This window comes from Hyla sarda, chromosome 6 (genome assembly GCF_029499605.1).
Source record: "Hyla sarda isolate aHylSar1 chromosome 6, aHylSar1.hap1, whole genome shotgun sequence".
NCBI classification, from domain to species: domain Eukaryota; kingdom Metazoa; phylum Chordata; class Amphibia; order Anura; family Hylidae; genus Hyla; species Hyla sarda.
The window spans coordinates 144243307-144263929 of record NC_079194.1 but is presented as its reverse complement, the minus strand read 5'-3'; the positions used below and the strand labels follow the sequence as shown (position 1 = coordinate 144263929).

General features: G+C 44.3%; 1 protein-coding gene across 1 annotated transcript in view; it reads right to left on the bottom strand.

Moving 5' to 3' along the window:
* Window positions 1-8432: 8432 nt before the first annotated feature.
* LOC130277466 (C-type lectin domain family 18 member A-like) overlaps window positions 8433-20623 on the bottom strand; it is a 30467-nt gene continuing 18276 nt past the window's right edge. Inside the window, exons 3-11 of the mRNA XM_056528139.1 lie at window positions 19044-19262; window positions 18828-18925; window positions 18600-18721; window positions 18347-18454; window positions 15735-15827; window positions 14536-14639; window positions 9093-9225; window positions 8874-8970; window positions 8433-8796 (exon numbers count right to left, since the gene is read on the bottom strand). Of these exons, the coding sequence (XP_056384114.1) occupies window positions 8697-8796; window positions 8874-8970; window positions 9093-9225; window positions 14536-14639; window positions 15735-15827; window positions 18347-18454; window positions 18600-18721; window positions 18828-18925; window positions 19044-19262 (1074 nt within the window). The 3' untranslated portion in view covers window positions 8433-8696. The remainder of the gene's footprint in view (window positions 8797-8873; window positions 8971-9092; window positions 9226-14535; window positions 14640-15734; window positions 15828-18346; window positions 18455-18599; window positions 18722-18827; window positions 18926-19043; window positions 19263-20623) is intronic.

Sequence of the window (20623 nt, the reverse complement as noted above, 5' to 3'; positions counted from 1 at the left end):
TGTTTTAGGCCCCTTTCACACTGCTGGTATGCTCTGGCAAATTCGGCTGTCAAACTCCCTCTTTTTATTTTATTTTTTTGCATTTTGCCAGCCCTAATTTTGCCGGAGCATACTGGCAAATAATGGGTCCCGATGGACCCCTTTGTATTCAACAGCAGCCATTATTTTTGGAGAGAGAAGCCGCAAAAAAGACTGTTCAAGCTCTATTTTCTCTCCGGCTTCTCTCGATCCTAAAATAACAGACTTCACACTGCCGGAGACAATGTCAAATAAATGACTTGGAAGATCTGAACTAAATGCCACATCATAGCCCCCCCCCCCCCATTTGACACATCATTCCCCCTGATTCTCAATTTGGTCCCCTCCCTCTTTATCAGCCCCTGTGCCACTTTTACTCCCCCGATAACCTATGCGCCTCATTTTTCCTTTTGTGCCTCATCCCCCCCCCCCCCCCCCTGCTTTTTATTTTCCCTTACCTCCCTGAAGCATGACAAGTAATGGCCCTTCTGGTTGGTCACGATTTTAAAGTGGCCGTGGCCCAGCTGCTGATTTTTGATCAGTGACGAGAACATTTATTGGTGTATAACACGCAGATAGGGTTTTTGCCTTAAATTTAGGTTTTAAAGTGTGTTATACACAATAAATATGGGGCTTACACTTATATTTTATCACATACAGAAGTGTTTTTCATTTTATTTCCCTGTTAACCCTTTAAAGACACAAGCAGGTTTTTAGTTTGTTTTTCCTCCTTTTTAAGAGCTATAACTTTTTTGTTCATTTTTCCATCCACAGAGCAATATGAGAGCTTGTATTATGTTTTTACACAGTGCAGTTTATGATAAAACTGACATGTTTTCTTTATTTTGTGGGTCAATACGATTACACTAATACCTTTTACATGCTTGTCTATTATTGTACTACTATATTGCACGGTATATCGCAACCGAATTGCAATTTTTGTGAATTGCGATATAATAACTTTGCCCTTAAAAAAAAAAAAAAAGTAAGAGAAGAAACAGTGGGGCGCGCTGTACTGGAGCTAACAAGCAGATGAAACCCAGTAGCGGCTCTAGACTCAGCTTCCGTGTGGCGTGGTCTGGCTTCTCCAGCCTGCATCTCACTGTCTCTCTTCCCAGCAGTTACTAGTGCTGGGAGGAGGTGACTTAATCCTTCCACGACTGACCGCCATTGTGTCTTTTTTCTTGTAGTTGTATTGCACAATTCTGCACATTGGAGGCATGGAGCCACCTCCGTTGCACAGAGCTGTGCAATGCAACTGCAAGAAAGAGGACATATACTTTTTACAAATACTGGCTGCATTACTGTAAGTGAGAACTCTTTTTAAAGCTGTTAATCCACACTATAACCAAGTATACTGGTTTGAGTGTGGGTGAACAGCTTGTCAGTTTCCCTTTAAAACATTGGCCCTCATTTACTAAGAGTGGAGGGTCGGTTTGTGTTTTTGCAAGTCCTTTACTCTTTTTTTTTTTTTTTTTTTTTCCTGATGCTATTTACTAATCTGTCGCCCAATTTCTCTTTCTTTCTGTCGCAGGTTTTTTTTTCTGTCGCACAAAATGTATTCTGTGAGACAGAAAAGTCTCTGCAAATTCTGACTACATTAGTGTTTGTACTACTACCCCCATCATGGAACAGGGTCTGTTCCATGTTGGGGGTAGTAGTAGAGTGGCTGAGGGAGTGATCGCACCGGGTCACTTCTGAGACCCGATCAGATCAGATGTTAAGCAGGGGAGCGGGCGGCATGTTCCGATTCCCTGCAATGTACAGTAAACTTTCATTTTTAAATTCCCCACCAGGAGCCCTGAATGGCCGGGACCGAAGAGCCAATCAGGGCTCCTGGCAGGGTTTTAATATAGAAGCGCTGTGGTGGGCAAAGATGTATAGAATCGCTGGTGGGGGGGGGGGTATATATCTGGCCCCTCCAGCGTTTCTATATATCTTCCCCCTGCTGCGCTATATCAAACTTAGTGCCCGCTGCGCTTGAATAAATGTACTGCCCCCCCCCCCAGCGCTACTATATATCTATACTGACCCCCGCTGCCCATATTTATATATACTGACCCCCCCCCCCAGCTGCGCATATTAACCCCTTAAGGACGCAGCCCTTTTTCACCTTAAGGACTGAGCCCTTTTTCGCAATTATGACCACCGTCACTTTACGAATTAATAACGCGAAAACGCTTTTACCGAATATTATTATTCTGAGATTGTTTTTTCGTGACATTCTTTATTTTGGTGGTAAATTTTCGGCGTTAATTGCACAGTGTGTGTATGTATGTATATATAAAAAGTGTGTGTGTGTGTGTGTATATATATATATATATATATATATATATATATATATAATAAATAAATATGCGCAGTGTGGGTCAGTATAGATATATAATAGCGCTGGGGGGGGCAGTACATTTATTCAAGCGCAGTGGGCACTAAGTTTGATATAGCGCAGCAGGGGGAAAGATATACACCCCCCCACCCCACCCCCCCCCAGCGATTCTATACATCTTTGCCCACCACAGAGCTTCTACTATTAAAACCCTGCCAGGAGCCCTGATTGGCTCTTCGGTCCCGGCCATTCAGGGCTCCTGGTGGGGAATTTTAAAAAAAGTTTGTGTTCGGGGCTCCATACGTGTACTAGTGACAGGAAAGATTGCCTACATACCTATACAAGATCTTACCCTAGCATAGCGGTCTGAGTTGTGCCATAACCGCGCAATGAGGGACCGCCTATAGAGGGTATGCACTATAGTGAAGGAATAAAATAAGGGAGGGTTCCACAAACGTCACATGCTCCGCCCCTGTAGGAGAGGGGGAAGTTATATACACACACCCCCCCACCTGTTCCCAATAAGCCCCACCTGGAAGTGCAGGGAGCGATAATTACTTCTGCCCCTCACACATACAGCCCATCAGGCTTTATACTTTTGTTCGGGGCTCCATACGTGTACTAGTGACAGGAAAGATTGCCTACATACCTATACAAGATCTTACCCTAGCATAGCGGTCTGAGTTGTGCCATAACCGCATAATGAGGGCACGCCTATAGAGGGCAAAAAGCAACCATGCTAGGATGAAATAACACATCCTACACCCAGCATCAATCTTCACATACCCGAAGTAGACTATACCTAAGGTGCTGAAAGAGTAGCCCTGACCAACTAGTGACTACTAGAGGTGGTAACCATACCTTTGAAACCGTGGTAGTAACGTCCATCTGTAAAGAATCAACCTGAGAATAACATTCCCTGCCAAATATACTAACTGAACTATACCTATTACCATCCCTACTTGTGACATAACTTCAAATGGACACGGAAAGGCTAACTTCATGGCAGGTCTGAAAAGCACCAATCCCTTGCTATTTAAGAGGCAAAAACTAAACTGACAGGTAAATGACAAGAAATACCTATCTACCTGATAGACAAGGTTCACGAAGGCACCTTACCTGATTGAGACAGTTACAACAGACATACCTAACTAGCCACTGTACTGACCCAACTGGACTTGGAAGTAATGACCCGTTGCAGATGACAGCTCCCTGCGTGAGCAACGTGCCTGTAGACGTGACCAGTGTTTAGGTGAACCATCATGCCTGTAGACCTGAAAGGTCTTTGCGACACCGTCGTGCCTGAACCAGTCACAGGTCCCCGCGAAACCATCGAGCCTGTAGACATGACAGGTCTTTGTGAAATCATTGTTCCTGTAAACGTCACAGGTCTTTGTAAACCACTTTTTTTTTTCCCAAATACGTAAGTGTGAAATGCCATATTGAGATTGTATACTATCTGAAACGTGTCAGATTACCTACATAACCATGTCAAATCAATTGCTCTGAAATGAGGCAGCAGCAACCACGATTCAATCCCTGATCCTAAAGAAATGAGTCATGTAACTGTATTAAATGCACAATATATCTGCAACTAACTGCTGGCCCTCCTTAAAAGAGAACGTGCAACTATGCCGGATAGTTGAATCTGTGTACTATAACGAAATGATAACGTCATTGAGAAATACAACAGACGAGGCTGTATCTGACCTGAAAACGTGTCCGGTCATAACAAATATAACAAACGACAAAATTGCTCTGAAAACGAGTCAGTAGCAACTGGCATTACCCCTTCATCCTGAAGGGAAGTCAGGCAACAGGGTAACAGCATGAGTATTCCTGACAAAAAACCTGTATGAAGCTGGCGTGTCAGTAACAAAAATGACCACTTGTGTCCAATACCCTAACCAAATGATCTACATCCACTGTGTGCACCGCATGAAACATGTTAACCGTATGTGCGGCATAACCTGCTAACAGTATACCCAACATGTTATTGCTCTGAGACATGTCTGTAACAATAACCTATGTGTTGCATCCCCCCCCCTGCAGACGTAGGAGGTTTAAGAATATGTGCTCGATATATCTGCAATGAATGTAAGCACAATATGAATACTGTAACCGTGTATTGTAAATATATGTAAAGCCAGAGGTGCAACTGCTATTCAACACTAGGAACGAATGCACATAATAACCTACCCGCATACAACTATGGTAGTATGCAACAAATGCTGTGTACTGGTGCATGTATCATACACAAGCTGGGAGCGTAAGTACCGTGAAAATGTAAGGAATGTTATGAATTTATGCTCTAACACCATTATGAGTACAGCATACATGCCTAGAAAATAAAGTGTAAACAACATATCTCTAAAAAGATAAAAAGACAACGTGCAACTATACCGGATAGTTGAATATGTCTACTATAAGTAACTGATAACGTGGTCATGAAATACCACGGAGGAGGCTGTATCTGTCCTGAGAACGTCTCAGGTCATGACAATAAACCGAAATGTAATTGCTCTGAAAATTTGTCGGTAGCAACCGACATTAACCCCTTAAGCTGAAGGAGTCAGGCAAATAGGGCAACGTCTAACAAAGCTGTATAAGCTTTCCGTATAAACACTATGCACGAATATGCAGTATGAAAGCTATGAGCATATGTGTAGTGTAGACTCTAAGGATGAAAATGCAGAAAAACTATTACCCATGTGAAAACAACAAAATAAAGCTAAGAACGTAACCAGACTATGAGCATAACGTGCAACTATGACAGATAGTTGAATCTGTGTACTATAACGAAATCATAACGTAATCGAGAAATACAACAGACGAGGTTGTATCTGACCTGAAAACGTGTCAGGTCATAACAAATACACAAACGACAAAATTGCTCTGAATACAAGTCAGTAGCAACCGACATTACTTCTTAACCTGAAGAGGAGTCAGGCAACAGGTTAACATTGTGACTATTCCTGAAATTGGTTGCTCTGAATGTGAGTCAGTAACAACCGCGATTCAACCCCTAATCCTGAAGGAACGAGTCAGGTGACCGGGTATTGAACAGCCAATTAGTGCCACTAAAATGATGACCACCCTTTGAAAGAGTACCTGTGCCGGATAGTTGAATATGTGTACTATAACTAACTGATAAGGTTGTATCTGACCTGAGAACTTGTCAGGTCATGACAAACAACAATGCGATTGCTCTGAACGAGTCAGTAGCAACCGACATTGACCCCTTAACCTGAAGAGGAGTCAGGCAATTGGGCAACATCCTGACAAACCTGAGAGAACTTTCCGTATATAAGACTATGAACGAATACACAGAATGAATGCTATGAACATACGTACAGTAAAAGCTACGGGAGCATGTGTGTAGTGTAGACACTATGGATGAACATGCAGAATAAATACCATTACCCATGTACAGTAAACGCTATGGATGTTAGTGCAGAGAACATAACAGAATGAATGCTACATGTACGCAGAAGTACTACAACGTGTCAGCATAATAATTACTACCATCGTATGTACAGAATGAATGCTACGAATATCTGTGTAGTGTATTGCTACAATTATATGTGCAATATACATGACGTGAACATGTCTGTGGTATGAATACAACGAGTGTATATGTGGTATAAATGCTATGAGGTATAGTGGTATGATACTATGAGTATACTTGCGGTATCAATGCTAAGAGCGTATGTGCCTGATGTAGGCCATGTGTATGTGCAGTATAAATGCTACAAGTACATGTGCAGTGTAAGTATCAAGCATATGTGCTACGAATTAATATGTGGTATGATGCTATGAGGTATGAGTACTATGAGCAGTATAATGCTGTGAACATGCTATCAGCATGTGGCCACAACTGCACGAAACAGCATGACACTGTGTGAGAACCATATGAAACCTGCGTGTATGAATGCGATGAACGTGTGAACAACAAAACCATAACCGTGTGACCAATGTAACTGCCATGAGCGTATGAAACCTGCGTGTATGAATGCGGTGAACGTGTGACCAACTTAAGAACCGTGAGCATGTGACCACTCTAACTGCCATGAGTGTATGAACCGTATGATTACCATAGGCAGTATACTGCCGTAACCAGTATGAAATTCCATTAACATGAACCAAATGACACTTTGAGCGTATGAACCAGTGATAATTATGAGGTGTTTGCTTGCCATGAACGTAACATGGTAGAAAGAACGTAAGACCGTGAACATGCCAAGAATATGTGAACAGCATAAATGCCAAGTTTGTGGACTGTGTAAAACACCAGCGAGTGAGAGAATAACCATGAGGTGAACAGCATAAACGAGTTTGCACAGTATAAATGCTGTGAATGTATCGTCAGTGAGTATATGTACCGTATATAATGATATTAGCACATGAAACTGTATACATACTATGCGCGTACGAGCAGTGTGCCATAAGCGTATGCAAGGGCACCATATACCCCACAGAGCACCGCAGCACACAACAAAAGTTATATTGAAACGACTCTTTGCAGAGCATTGCACCACACTGTATACAGCAAACGTTATATTGAAACAACCCTCCGCAGAGCATTGCACTATACTTTAGATTAACGATTGCAGACCAGCTGACAGGACCGCCTAACGAGGACTGGGCAGCTGCCACAACCTGTCCCAAGGGCATAGACAATTGTAGCTGTGCGGGTGGTGGGCGGTCCACATGTCGCCATGAGGCAGCTAGCGGGCTGCGCGAAATGCTGAGGCCACACCACCCCCAACACCGATTTAACTCCCGCTCCTGGCCCCCCACTACCGCTGCAGGCAGAGCCAGCCAGAACCATACCTGCCCTATATTACCTTATAATCAGAGTGAGACACAGAATCCCCAGATAAGACAGCCAGCGGAGCTGCCAGGATGCTGTGTCTGCACCCCCCAGACTCATGATCAGCGAGGCCTCCGCATCGTGAGCAGCAGCTCTGAAGATTTTTGTGGGAGATTCAAACACCAGACACAGGAAGCAGAGATTCCACAAACGTCACGTGCTCTGCCCATGTAGGAGAGGGGGAAGTTATATACACATGCCCCCACCTGTTCCCAATAAGCCCCACCTGGAAGTGCAGGGAGCGATAATTACTTCTGCCCCTCACACAAATACAGCCCATCAGGCTTTATACTTACTGTACATTGCAGGGGATCGGAACATGCCGCCCGCTCCCCTGCTTAATAACATTGGATCGGGTCTCAGAAGTGAGACCAGGTGCGATCAATCCCTCAGCCCCTCTACTACTACCCCCAACATGGAACAGACCCTGTTCCATGCTGGGGGTAGCAGGATTCACTCTGAGCTGTCTGTTTTCTGTGAAGCAAAACTCACAGGTTTTCCTGTGAGTTGTCTTCACACTCAGTTTTTTTTTTTTTGGTCGGGATAAATGCCCCTTTTGTCATTTTTTTTTTTTCCCCCACTCTGAGTGATTTTGAGTTTGTCGGGTTGTGCGCCAGATTCTGGCGCAGACAGAATTCTGGCACAAAACCCAACAAAAAGTGTTGGGATCCTGTTAGTAAATGAGGGCCATTGTTTTAAGTTGCTGGAGAGACCAGAGGAAACACTGAGTTAGAATGGTAACTGTCTCTGGAATGGATGAATCATTTTTTCAGGTTATTTTAGTTTTTGCAGTGTGTGAAACAAGCAGGTGAGTCCAAATGTCAGACAGATGCAAAGCCTGTGGTTTTATGGTGCCTATACGTCTTTTCTAGCATCAGCCAAAAGCTTATTTCTCCTGATTACCACTTGCACACGGAGAGGCTTTTCTTCTGGAAGGACAAAAGGATGGATCATTGATAGATGATGTACTTGAGAAGGTAGATGACACCACTAGGTGTGTGTGGTGGCCTCTAGAGATTAGCGAAGTTACAGTGATTTGATACAAACTTCTCGGCTCGCCGGTTGCTTACTTTAGCCTGTATAAATTAGTTCAGCTTTCAGGTGCTTTGATGGGCTGAAAAAGATTATCTCCTAGGACTGTATCCACCTTTTCCAGCCCACCGGAGCACCTGAAAGCTGAACTAATTTTTGCAGGATAAAGTCAGCAACCGCGGAGCCGAGAAGTTCGTGACAAATCGAATCACTGTAACTTTGCTCATCTCTAGTGGCCTCCATACATATAAGACAGTTGGCCAGTCCAGGCGACTTTTATCTGTATCGAGACCTCCACACTCTTGAAGAATCTGTCGTAATCTGGATCCTTCTCTCATAGGTCAGTTAACAGTCAGTTCTGGAGGCCACCATGTGTTGAAATAGGGAGCAATTCTGAAGCGATCAGGTCACTTATTTGTTCTTTTCTGGAGTATACAATCAGCCACTTTATGTTTTGTACTGGCAAATGTAGCGATTATGTGTCTTACAATGTTGGTCATTCCAGTTGAATCGTGCATTTTCCATCATCTCCACACAATTTGAAAAGCTGAGAAAAGTAGAGAAGTTTTAGGACCCTCAGTTTGATGATGTCTACCAGATAATTAAGACCATTACTGCACTTACCCAGCATTGTCTGGTTGCCCCAGAGCAAAGCTTTGGAAGGAAACAGGGACTCCAGAATCCCAGCGGAAGAAAGAAAAGCGGCTCTTATAGGTCAGGCCTAGAGGGTGAGCCAGAAGAGAATGACATCTACTTTGTAATAAATAAATGAAGGTGAATTTGAAACTACAATATTCCCTAACAAATATACTGTCACTATAGCTTGGGAAGGGGGTATCTCACCAATCCAGAAGTTCTGGGTCTGGAAGTGTCTATCCATTTCCACTTCATTTATGTCTCCCAATTGTCCAAGATAAAAAGCCAAAATATCCTGAATCTTCTGTGTCCTTATTTCAGCCAGATGTCCCCCGGACTCCTTCAAAGCAAAAATTGTTACTCCCATCTACTGCCCCCACTTCAATCACCTTATTACGTAACTATGACCAGTTCCTCTGAAAACTTGGCCTTGATCTAAAGATTCTAGAGAGAGATTAATTTGGTGGAGAAAGGATTCAGTGAGAATTGGAGGATTCTGGGAACTGCTGCCACCTTTAGGCTAGGATTCCACTGAGGTTTTTTCCCACCAGGAAAACTGCCAAGGATTTTCACTGCATTTTGGCAGTTTTTCTGAAATTTTTCCTGGTGTGGGGAAATAGCCAGTTTTGTCCCCTGTTGCAATTTTTTCACTGCCTTCAGGGTACCACTCAGTGGGCCAGATGCTGAGCGCCCGGTCCACAGAGTGTAATGAGTGATGTATAGCATCAATACTAACCTCTCTTTGCCGTGTAGTATACAGAGGTGAATAGTGTACCCTTGTATACTATACAGGAGTCAGGAATCCTGTCACTATATACTGACAGGACTCCCTGCTCCTATAGCACCTTTGGGCGGTATATACAACTATAGATAGCTGTATATAGTGTATACAGAAAACAAGGTCCACTTACCTTCCTCGCTCCCTGTCCCCGCTTGGCCTGTGTAGCTCCTCCCCTAGTGATGTCATTAGGGGGTGGAGCTACAGATGGGAGCCAGGCTGGTAAGTCTGAGACTGTTCACATTGTCCATTTTGTATAATGTGAACAGACCCTTTTGGCAGTGTCCTCCCAGACAGTGAGACTCCAGCTGTTGGTAAACTACAACTCCCAGCATGCCCAGACAGCCAAAGGAGGCTCCCTGTTTGGGAAGACATTGCATTATGGGTGCTCTCCCCAGTGGAGAGTGCCAAAAATGTCCTAACCAATTTTTTTTGCTTCTCGTTTCAGATCCCTGCATTCTAATCTAATGAGGGCTGTGGGGGAGTTTATTTTAAATTTTTTTAAATAAAATAATTTTTCCAATGTGTCATGTTTCTTTTAAATTGAATTTTCAGGCTTAGTAGTGGAAGCCGTCTTATTGACGGAATCCATTACTAAGCTGGGGCTTAGCGTTAGCCTCAAAAACAGCAAGCACTGACCACCATTTATTACTCTGGTACCCACTGCCACAGGGGTGCCAGGAAGAGCTGGTACAAACAGGCCCGGAGCATCAAAAATGGGGCTCCTGGGCCTAGGTGGTAACAGGTTGGTGTTAATTAGGCTGGGAAGGGCCAGTAACAATGGTCCTCGCCCACCCTGGTAACGTCAGGCTGTTGCTGCTTGGTTGGCATCCGGCTGTGAATAAAAATATGAGTAACCCAAAGTGTTTTGTTTTTTTTTAAAAGGGGTTCTCCGGTGCTTAGACATCTTATCCCCTGTCCAAAGGATAGGAGATAAGAAGCCTGATCGCTAGAATCCCGCCGCTTGGGCCCCCCGGGATCTTGCACGCGGCACCCCGTTTGTAATCAGTCTCTGGAGCGTGTTCGCTCTGAGTCTGATTACGGACGACCACAAGGCCGGCGGCGTGTCACGCCTCTGCCCCCGTGTGATGTCACGCTCCGCCCCTCAATGCAAGCCCACGGGAGGGGAAGTGACAGCTATCACGCCCCCTCCCATAGGCTTGCATTGAGGGGCAGAGCGTGACATCACGCGAAGGCCTGACGTCACACGCCGCCGGCCTTGTGGTCGTCCATAATCAGACCCGGAGCGAACACGCTCCAGGGACTGATACAAACGGGGTGCCGCGTGCAAGATCCTGGGGGTCCCCAGCGGCGGGACTCCCGTGATCAGGCATCTTATCCCCTATCCTTTGGATAGGGGATAAGATGTCTAAGCACCGGAGAACCCCTTTAAAGTTATTTATGAGAAAAAAAAACGCCTAGGATTCCCACTATTTTTATTCACAGCCAGATACCAACCAAAAAGCCTGATGTTACCAGGGTGGGCGAGGACCATTATTACTGGCCCTCCCCAGCCTAAAGAACGCCAGCCTGTTACCACCCAGGAGCGCCATTTTTGATGCTCCGGGCCTGTTGGGACCGACTCTTCCCGGCAACCCTGTGATGGTGGGTACTGGGATAATAATTGGGGATTAGCGCTAGCTGTTTATGGGGCTAACACTAAGCCCCGGATTAGCAATGGATTCTGTCAATAAGACAGGTTCCACTACTAAGCCTGAAAATTAAATGAAAAAAAAAACACACATTGGAAAAATTATTTTATATAAAAAATAAAAAAACCACTCCCCCACAGCCCTCGTTAGCCATTTTATTAAAAGAAAAAATTCCAGGTCATGCGACATAATCCTCTGCATACACTGATCTGAAATGAGAAAAAAAAAATAAAAAAAAAATTGGTTAGGGCATTTTTGGCACTCTCCACTGGGGAAAGCACCCATAATGCAATGTCTACCCAAACAAGGAGCCTCCAATTGGTGCAAAACTACAACTCCCAGCTTGCCCTGGGCATGCTGGGAGTTGTATTTTAGCAACAGCTGGAGTCTCCATGTCTGGGTAGACACTGCCAGAAGGGTCTGTTCACATTATACAAAACGGGCAATGTGAACAGAGCATCAGACTTACCAGCCTGGCTCCCGTGTGAAGCTCCGCCTCCTAATGATGTCATCACTGGGGGCGGAGCTACACAGATCTAGCCGGGACTGGAGGGTGGTAAGGGGACTTCAACTTCTGTATGCACTATATACAGCAATCTATAGATAGCTGTATATATTGTATACCGCCCAAAGGGTTAACCTACACTGTCCAGCAGTGTAAGTTAACTCTCTTTCTTTGCCTGGCTTGCGCACAGCGCACAGCTCAGCAAGGGGTTAAGTGTGCCAGCAATGTGTATACACATTGCAGGCTCACTGTAAGTTTTTGCTGAGCAGTAGATATATGACTTATATCTACTGCTCAGCATCAGCTGTTCTCCTGGCTCTGTAGCCGAGAGCACAGCTGAGTCCCGAAAATTCACATCAGGAACGAGGGCAACAGGTGTCATTAGTTACACTTACTGTGATCTGTCCCTTACTGCAGGTACTACTGCTTCCATCATGGAGCGCACTCTGCTCTATGCTGGGAGCTGTAGTACCTGCATTAATAAACAGATTGCAGTGAGTGTAACTCCTGACACCCGCTGTGATCCTCCTGTATAATGTATAGATGCGGCCGGCCCCTTTTGTGGTGCCCTGACCTGACGTATATATATATATATATATATATATATATAAACACCCCTATTCATATTTCCCACATAGAGTTGTGATTGGCTGGAACCACCTGGCCAATCACAGCTCTCTTATGGAAATATGAATAGGTGTGTATATATACGTCAGTGCAGAGGACCAGAGAAGAGCGGCCAGCTGCATCTATAAATTATACCGGAGGATAGTTACAAGGTGATCTGTCAATTAATACAGGTACTACTATTCCCATCATGGAACAGTGTGTTCCATGCTGGGAGTAGTAGTACTACCTAAAACATTTGAAAAAGAAAAAAAAAAGTGAAAAACATAAACACACACTACATTTTTATTATTGTTGGCTACATTTTTAGTGCCCTGCCTGCTCACATAAATTGATCCTTGTTTAAAAATTACTAAAAATTTTGTTATAAAAAAGACAAATTTCGTAAAATACAATTTTTTCCATTGCTACTGTATATTTTTTATTTTTTTTAATGGTATCCTACAAAATTTTATTAAAAGGTATCTCCATCACTTTTTTGGATCGCTAAAGTCCAAAAAAAAAGAATAAAAAATTCCGGCAAAAACGCCTAAATTAAAACCCACATGGCATTTTTTGGCGGTTTTTCACTCCCATAGACTTTTATGGGAGGAAAACGCCAAGATTTTCCCAATAAAAACTCCAAACTAGGATTTGGAGGGCATTTTTGAAAACCAGCCTCTGAGCCCAAAATAGCTGAAAAACGCCCAAAGGATAAAAAAAGAAAAATAAAAAAACACCAAACTGAAAAACGCCAAGTGGATCGGGCATTTTGCAGTTTACTATTGACTTGCAGGTAACTCCTGGACGCGGTGTTTCTTTTTTCAAAAAAAAAAAACGGCGTACGGCAAAATGGGCATGAACTTTTGCGTGAAAATCCTCAGTGGAATTCTAGCCTTTCTGCCCTTCATGTGTCTGATGTTCACAGCTTCTATCAAAAATGACTGAACGACTTCAGAGCCTAAGAATTAGGGCTGGGTTTACACATTGTGACATCATGATGGTAGTGCGTCACACAAAATTGCACACAGCTTACAGCAGTTTTGTGGTACATGCAAGAGGAACACAAAACCATGTGATGAAAGCCATAACCTGCGACTCTACCCTATAACACAGTGCCAGGTTTATCAGGCACCATAAGTACCTGCAATTCATTTTCCTCATCATTAGCTTAGAGCTACACTGCAACTTTTAAAGGAGAACTCCGGAATATAAAAATTGTCCCCCATACTGCCGGCAGTAAAAAAAAATAAAGATGTACATACCTTCCTCTGCTCCCCCGGTAACCGGCTCCGGTGTCCGCCGCGATCCTCTTCCTGGTTGCCGGTGGTCGGAGAATCATACTGCGCTCAGCCAATCACCAGCCGCAGCAAAGTCAGACTCGGCTGGCAATAGGCTGAGTGGCAGTGTGAAAACGCTTCAGGACACAAAATTCTTCACTACACCGGCACCTGCTGCCGGGGCCGAAAACGTCACACTGACGCTCAGCCTATCGCCGGCCGAGTCGGGACTTCACTGCGGCTGGTGATTGGCTGAGTGCAGTATGACTCTCCGACCACCGGCAACCAGGAAGAGGATCACGGCGGAGACCGGAGCCGGTTACCGAAGGCCCAGGGGGAGCGGAGGAAGGTATGTACATCTTTATTTTTTTACTGCCGGCAGTATGGGGGACAATTTTTATATTCCGGAGTTCTCCTTTAAGCTGTAGGGTAAAGCAACACATTGAGCTTTATGCAATCTTGTAGACTGCAATTTTCATTTAATAGTTACAAATAAAGAGTCAAGTAGCGCTACATAAAGTTGCAGTGTAGCACTAGCTGTAGACTGTTTCAGTTTATACTGTCTAGCTGTTAAAACAGCATTTATAAATCTGAGTTTATCAAAACCTGTCTAGAGGAAAAGTTGCCCATAGCAACCAATCAGATCACTTCTTTCATTTCTCAGAGGCCTTTTCAAAAATGAAAGAAGCGATCTGATTGGTTGCTATGGGCAACTCTGCAACTTTTCCTCTGGACAGGTTTTGTTAAATCTCCCCCATAGAGTGCAACTGTAAGAGAGGAGGGTCTTTTCTGGGCAGACCACACCCTGCTGTTAGCGGGGGCATCATACCTGACATATCTTTTTTGCTTTATAATATGGACGAACATCAGAGGAGACCTTGAAGCAGACACCATCACTCAGAAGATCACAGGGCTGCGCAGATTTTACCTCCTCTAAAGCCATAAAACATGTAATATAAGGAAAATGGTTAACACTGAGCGACATTAGACTTTAAAGGGGTACTCCTGTGAAAAACTTTTTTTTTTTAAATAAACTGATGCCAGAAAGTTAAACAGATTTTTAAATTACTTCTATTAAAAAAATCTTATTCCTTCCAGTACTTTTTAGCTGCTGAATACTATAGAGGAAATGGTTTTCTTTTTGGAACACAGAGCTCTCTGCTGACATCATGAGCACAGTGCTCTCTGCTGACATCATGAGCACAGTGCTCTCTGCTGACATCTCTGTCCATTTTAGGAAATGTCCAGAGCAGCATGTTTGCTATGGGGATTTTCTCCTACTCTGGACAGTTCTTAAAATGGACAGAAAAGTCAACAGAGAGCACCGTGGTCATGATGTGTGCAGAGAGCTCTGTGTTCCAAAAAGAAAACCATTTCCTCAGCAGCTAACAAGTACTGGAAGGATTAAGATTTTTTAATAGAAGTAATTTACAAAATCTGTTTAAAGGAGTAGTCCAGTGGTGAACAACTTATCCCCTATCGTAAAGATAGGGGATAAATTGCAGATCGCGGGGGGTCCAACCACTGGGGCCTCGACAGCCCGCGGGAACGGGGCATGTCGACCACCGCACGAAGCAGCGGCCGACACGCCCCCTCAATACAACTCTATGGCAGAGCCGGAGCGCTGCCTTCGGCAATCTCCGGCTCTGCCATAGCAATGTATTGAGGGGGCGTGTTGGCCGCCGCTTCGTGCGGTGGTTGACACCCGCTATCTGGCTGGAGAGCCTGGCCCCCGTACAGAGAAATCGCAGGGGGCCCCAGCGTTCGGACCCCCCGCGATCTCAAACTTATCCCCTATCCTTAGGATAGGGGATAGGTTTTTCACCACTGGACTACCCCTTTCTGGCATCAGTTGATTTAAAAAAAAAAAAAAAAAAAAAACGTTTTTCACAGGAATACCCCTATAACTGAAACAAACCTGTAGAATAATCCCCAACACTTGGCTAGTGAAGCCCCAGTATTTATATCTTTAAACCATTATGTAGAAATAATATCATCAGATATGTCTCCAAAGGAACAGAATATTACCTGTGCATTCAGCCCCCCTGTATCCAGAATCACATATGCAGGAACATTCAAGTGCTTTGTATTGGCCGTGTAGACAGCGAGGTGCGCACCGCACTGCAAGAAAGACAGCAGTCTACATGTACAGCTGAGCTGTTTATCTGCCATCACTCATCCAACATGTCATATGGGTCTTTGGATTGCAGAATTAATCTGTCACATTGATTCACTCATGGTGTAGACCCCAACTTTTCCTTTTCATAAGGGGTAAAAGGAGAAAAAGCCCCCCAAAATTTGTAGTGCAATTTCTCCCGAGTACGGAGATACCCCATATGTGGCCCTAAACTGTTTCCTTGAAATACGACAGGGCTCCGAAGTGAGAGAGCGCCATGCGCATTTGATGACTAAATTAGGGATTGCATAGGGGTGGACAGTGTAAGGGGTGTATATGTAATGTTTTATCCTTTCTTATGAGTGTTTTTAGGGTACATTCGCACTGGCGGGTTATTGTGAGTATCCCGCTAGGAGCTTGCGCTGCGGCAAAAAATTTGCCGCAGCCCAAACTTGAAGCAGGAAACTTACTGTAAACTCACACGTGTGAATGTACCCTGTACATTCACATGGGGGGCAAACCTCCAGCTGTTGCAAAACTACAACTCCCAGCATGTACTGACAGACCATGCATGCTGGGAGTTGTAGTTTTGCAACAGCTGGAGGCACACTGGTTGGAAAACCTTCAGTTAGGTTCTGTTACCTAACTCAGTATTTTCCAACCAGTGTGCCTTCAGCTGTTGCAAAACTACAACTCCCAGCATGTACTGATCGCCGAAGGGCATGCTGGGAGATGTAGTTATGCAACAGCTGGAGGTACGCAACTACAACTCCCAGCATGCCGAGACAGCTGTTTGCTGTTTGGGCATACTGGGATTTGCAGCTTTGCAACATCTGGAGGGCTACAGTTTAAAGACCACTGCACAGTGATCTCCAAACTGTGGCCCTCCAGATGTTGCAAAACTACAAATCCCAGCATGCCCAGACAGCAAACAGCTGTCTCAACATGCTGGGAGTTGTAGTTGCGTACCTCCAGCTGTTGCATAACTACATCTCCCAGTATGCCCTTCGGCGATCAGTACATGCTAGGAGTTGTAGTTTTGCAAGATCTAGAGGGCCATAGTTTAGAGATCACTGCAAAGTGATCTCCAAACTGTAGCCCTCCAACTGTTGCAAAACTACAAATCCCAGCATGCCCAAACAGCTGTCTGGGCATGCTGGGAGTTGTAATTTTGCAACATCTGGAGGGCTACAGTTTAGAGACCACTGTATAGTGGTCTCAAACTGTAGCCCTCCAGATGTTGCTAGGCAACTCACCGGCTTCCGTAGGATCCAGGGAGCTGCATAGCCGTCCTCTTTTGCCGCCTGCTGCCACAGCCGATCGCTGCCCGCTGCCATCGCCGATGGGTAAGTAGACTTCAGCGCCGGTCCCCGTCGGTTTCCCCGTCCTGCCCCGCCTATTGTGGGTGGGCAGGACGGGGAAACCGAAAGTTAACCCCGCCCCCGATCTGCTATTGGTCGTCGCGTATATACAACCAATAGCAGGGATAGGAGGGGTGGCACCCCTGCCACCTCACTCCTATCCCTTCAGGGAGATCATGGGTGTCTTGGACAACCGCGATCCCGCTTATATTCCGGGTCACCATAGACCCATATGACCCGGAATTGTCGCAAATCGCAAGTGTGAATTCACCTGCAATTTGCGCCGATCGCCGACATGGGGTGGTCTGATGACCCCCCTGGGCATTTGCACGGGGTGCCTGCTGATCGATATCAGCAGTCACCCCAGTCCAGTCCCCGCCCGGCGCGCATCATGGACCGAAATTACCACGGACATACGTGTACGTCTTTGGTCCATAAGTATCAGTGAGCTAGGTCCTTGGTCCTTATGTGGTTAATTACTTGGGCGGAATAAAAAATTCCACCATCCTGCCAGCTTCACAGGGGCAGAACACCCCACTTGTGCTGCTGGTTAGGACGTAAGGTAAGTCTGTATTGCCCAGCGACAGCCCCGAAACCTGAAGGATCTAGAGAAGGTCTGTATGGAGGAGTGGGCCAAAATCCCTGCTGCAGTGTGTGCAATCCTGGTCAAGAACTACAGGAAACGTTTAATCTCTGTAATTGCAAACAAACGTTTTTGTATCAAATATTAAGGTATGCTTTTCAAAAACTTATGTCATGCAATAAAATGCTAATTAATTTTTTAAAATCCTACAATGTGATTTTCTGGATTTTTGATTTAGATTCTGTCTCTCACAGTTGAAGAGTACCTATGATAAATATTACAGAACTCTACATGCTTTGTAAGTAGGAAAACCTGCAAAATCACCAGTGTATGAAATACTTGTTCTCCCCACTGTATGGTGCAGAGCATGTGATAAATATGGTGCTAGTATACATTGTTTTTCAATGACCCTTCAATACACCATTTTGTAGGATTCCTTCTCTGCGCCTTTTATACCCGCATGCGCCATGTGCGACTTTTTTTTTTATAAATGCTGTCCACAATCAGTTTTGTAAGACATGTCTGGAAAGTGGATCTTTAAAGGATCTCCAGAGGTACTCGTTTTCAGTGTATAACTCACCTTGGCAGAGACGGCCGGTGTAACCTTTGGCACAATCACATTGACAGCTGCTCATGTTCAATGTTCCATGGTCCCCACAGTTTATCCGGCATGGGTTCCTGGGCACCTCTAAAATATGGAAACATAGTAATGGAGACAGCACAGTACAGCTGCCTTGTTATGGACACCACCCAATAGACATACTATGAAGACTCATGCTATATGTTTTAAGAACTGATCCTACAAGAGAGTGCGGGCTACTCCCGGAACTTACCACAGAGGCCACCACGGTGCTCCCAGGATGTGAAGCAGCCGGACCAGCTGGCCGTACACATGCTGCAACTGGGGCCAGACTGATAGGGATTGATGATGTGCCCTCCAATGTCCCAGTTACCCCTGCAAGTTAGACACTGGTGTTATGTATGCCAGCCAAGGAACATCAAGTGCTAAAGATGAGTGTGAAGTGCAACTATTGGAAATTAAACTGGGCATTTGACCTTACCCAGGACCATATGCACATACAAACATGTCCACTTTGCCCATCTCTGAGGAGCATTGACTCATCCCACAGCCCAGCTCCCATGAAGATGCCCAAACCAACTAAAAAGAAAAAGAGATACGTTGATTGAGTCCACAAGCTGCCTAGGAGTGGTAATACAACTGCCCTCCCCCTGCAGAGATGGTATCACAGCCACCTTCTCTGACTACAGTCACTCACCTGTGTGTAATGATGGCAGGTTTGATTCTGGGTGCACTCAGACGTTTGAAAATTATAATTGTCTCTTTGACGGAACCAAAGAGTGATGACTTCTCTGAATGTCATGATTCCTACAGGAAAACTCTGCAAATTCCAGCCAACCTCGGGGTCATCTGGTGCATTCTGTAGACATTGGTAAGCAACTTCAAGGGCCCGGGCCTCCAAAGACTCGCTCCAGCTCTGAAATTAAGGGCTTAATGTTTTATAGATTATAAAAACATATTATAAAAAAAGTTCCTTTGAAGGTAAATCGGCACTGCTGCCTATATGTACAGCATCAGCGTGTTAGTACCTCTGTTAGCTGCTCCACGCCAGGTGGTGCTCTCTGTATACTGAATAGTCCAATGCACAAACTTCCAACCACTAGAAAATAGAACAGGGCAACTCACCATCTGCGTTTTCACCGCTTCTTTATTCAAGAACACATATGGGGGAAATACAGTGCAGGACAACGAGTGGACGACAAGGTAGAGGGGATGTAGTCTGGGTGCTCCATCCCCTCTACCTTGTTGTCCACCCATGTCCTGCACTGCATTTCCCCCCGTATGTGTTCTTGAATAAAGAAGCGGTGAAAACGCAGATGGTGAGTTGCCCTGTTCTATTTTCTACGTGGTTGGGAATAAAACATATTATTATGTCACCATGATCAGCTTAACAGGAACGTATCATCCTCTACTAGCAAAAAGTGAAATTTTTTTTATCTGTTTTTATGAAAGTTGGGTGTCAACTAGTGTAAAGCTGTAGAGGGGAAGTATATGTGGTTATTTATTAATCAATGGAGCTTTCCTGTACGGTAATTACACCTGTGACCCTTTAGTGAAGGATAAAAATAACAGTTTTTCAAGATCAAAATCTTACTTTGGCTTCCTAAAGATGTTCAAAGAGAGACTGAGAAAGATGTTTAAAGGGGTACTCCACTGGGAAAATTCTTTTTTAACCCCTTAAGGACCCAGCCATTTTACACCTTAGGACCCGGCCATTTTTTTGCACATCTGACCACTGTCACTTTAAACATTAATAACTCTGGAATGCTTTCAGTTATCATTCTGATTCCGAGATTGTTTTTTCGTGACATATTCTACTTTAACATAGTGGTAAAATTTGGTGGTAACTTGCATCCTTTCTTGGTGAAAAATCCCAAAATTTGATGAAAAATTTGAAAATTTTTCATTTTTCTAACTTTGAAGCTCTCTGCTTGTAAGGAAAATGGATATGCCAAATAAATTTTTTTATTCGCATATACAATATGTCTACTTTATGTTTGCATCATAAAATTTACGTGTTTTTACTTTTGGAAGACACCAGAGGGCTTCAAAGTTCAGCAGCAATTTTCCAATTTTTCACAAAATTTCCCAAATCACAATTTTTCAGGGACCAGTTCAGGTTTGAAGTGGATTTGAAGGGTCTTCATATTAGAAATACCCCACAAATTACCCCATTATAAAAACTGCACCCCCCCCCCCAAAGTATTCAAAATAACATTCAGTCAGCGTTTTAACCCTTTAGGTGTTTCACAGGAATAACAGCAAAGTGAAGGAGAA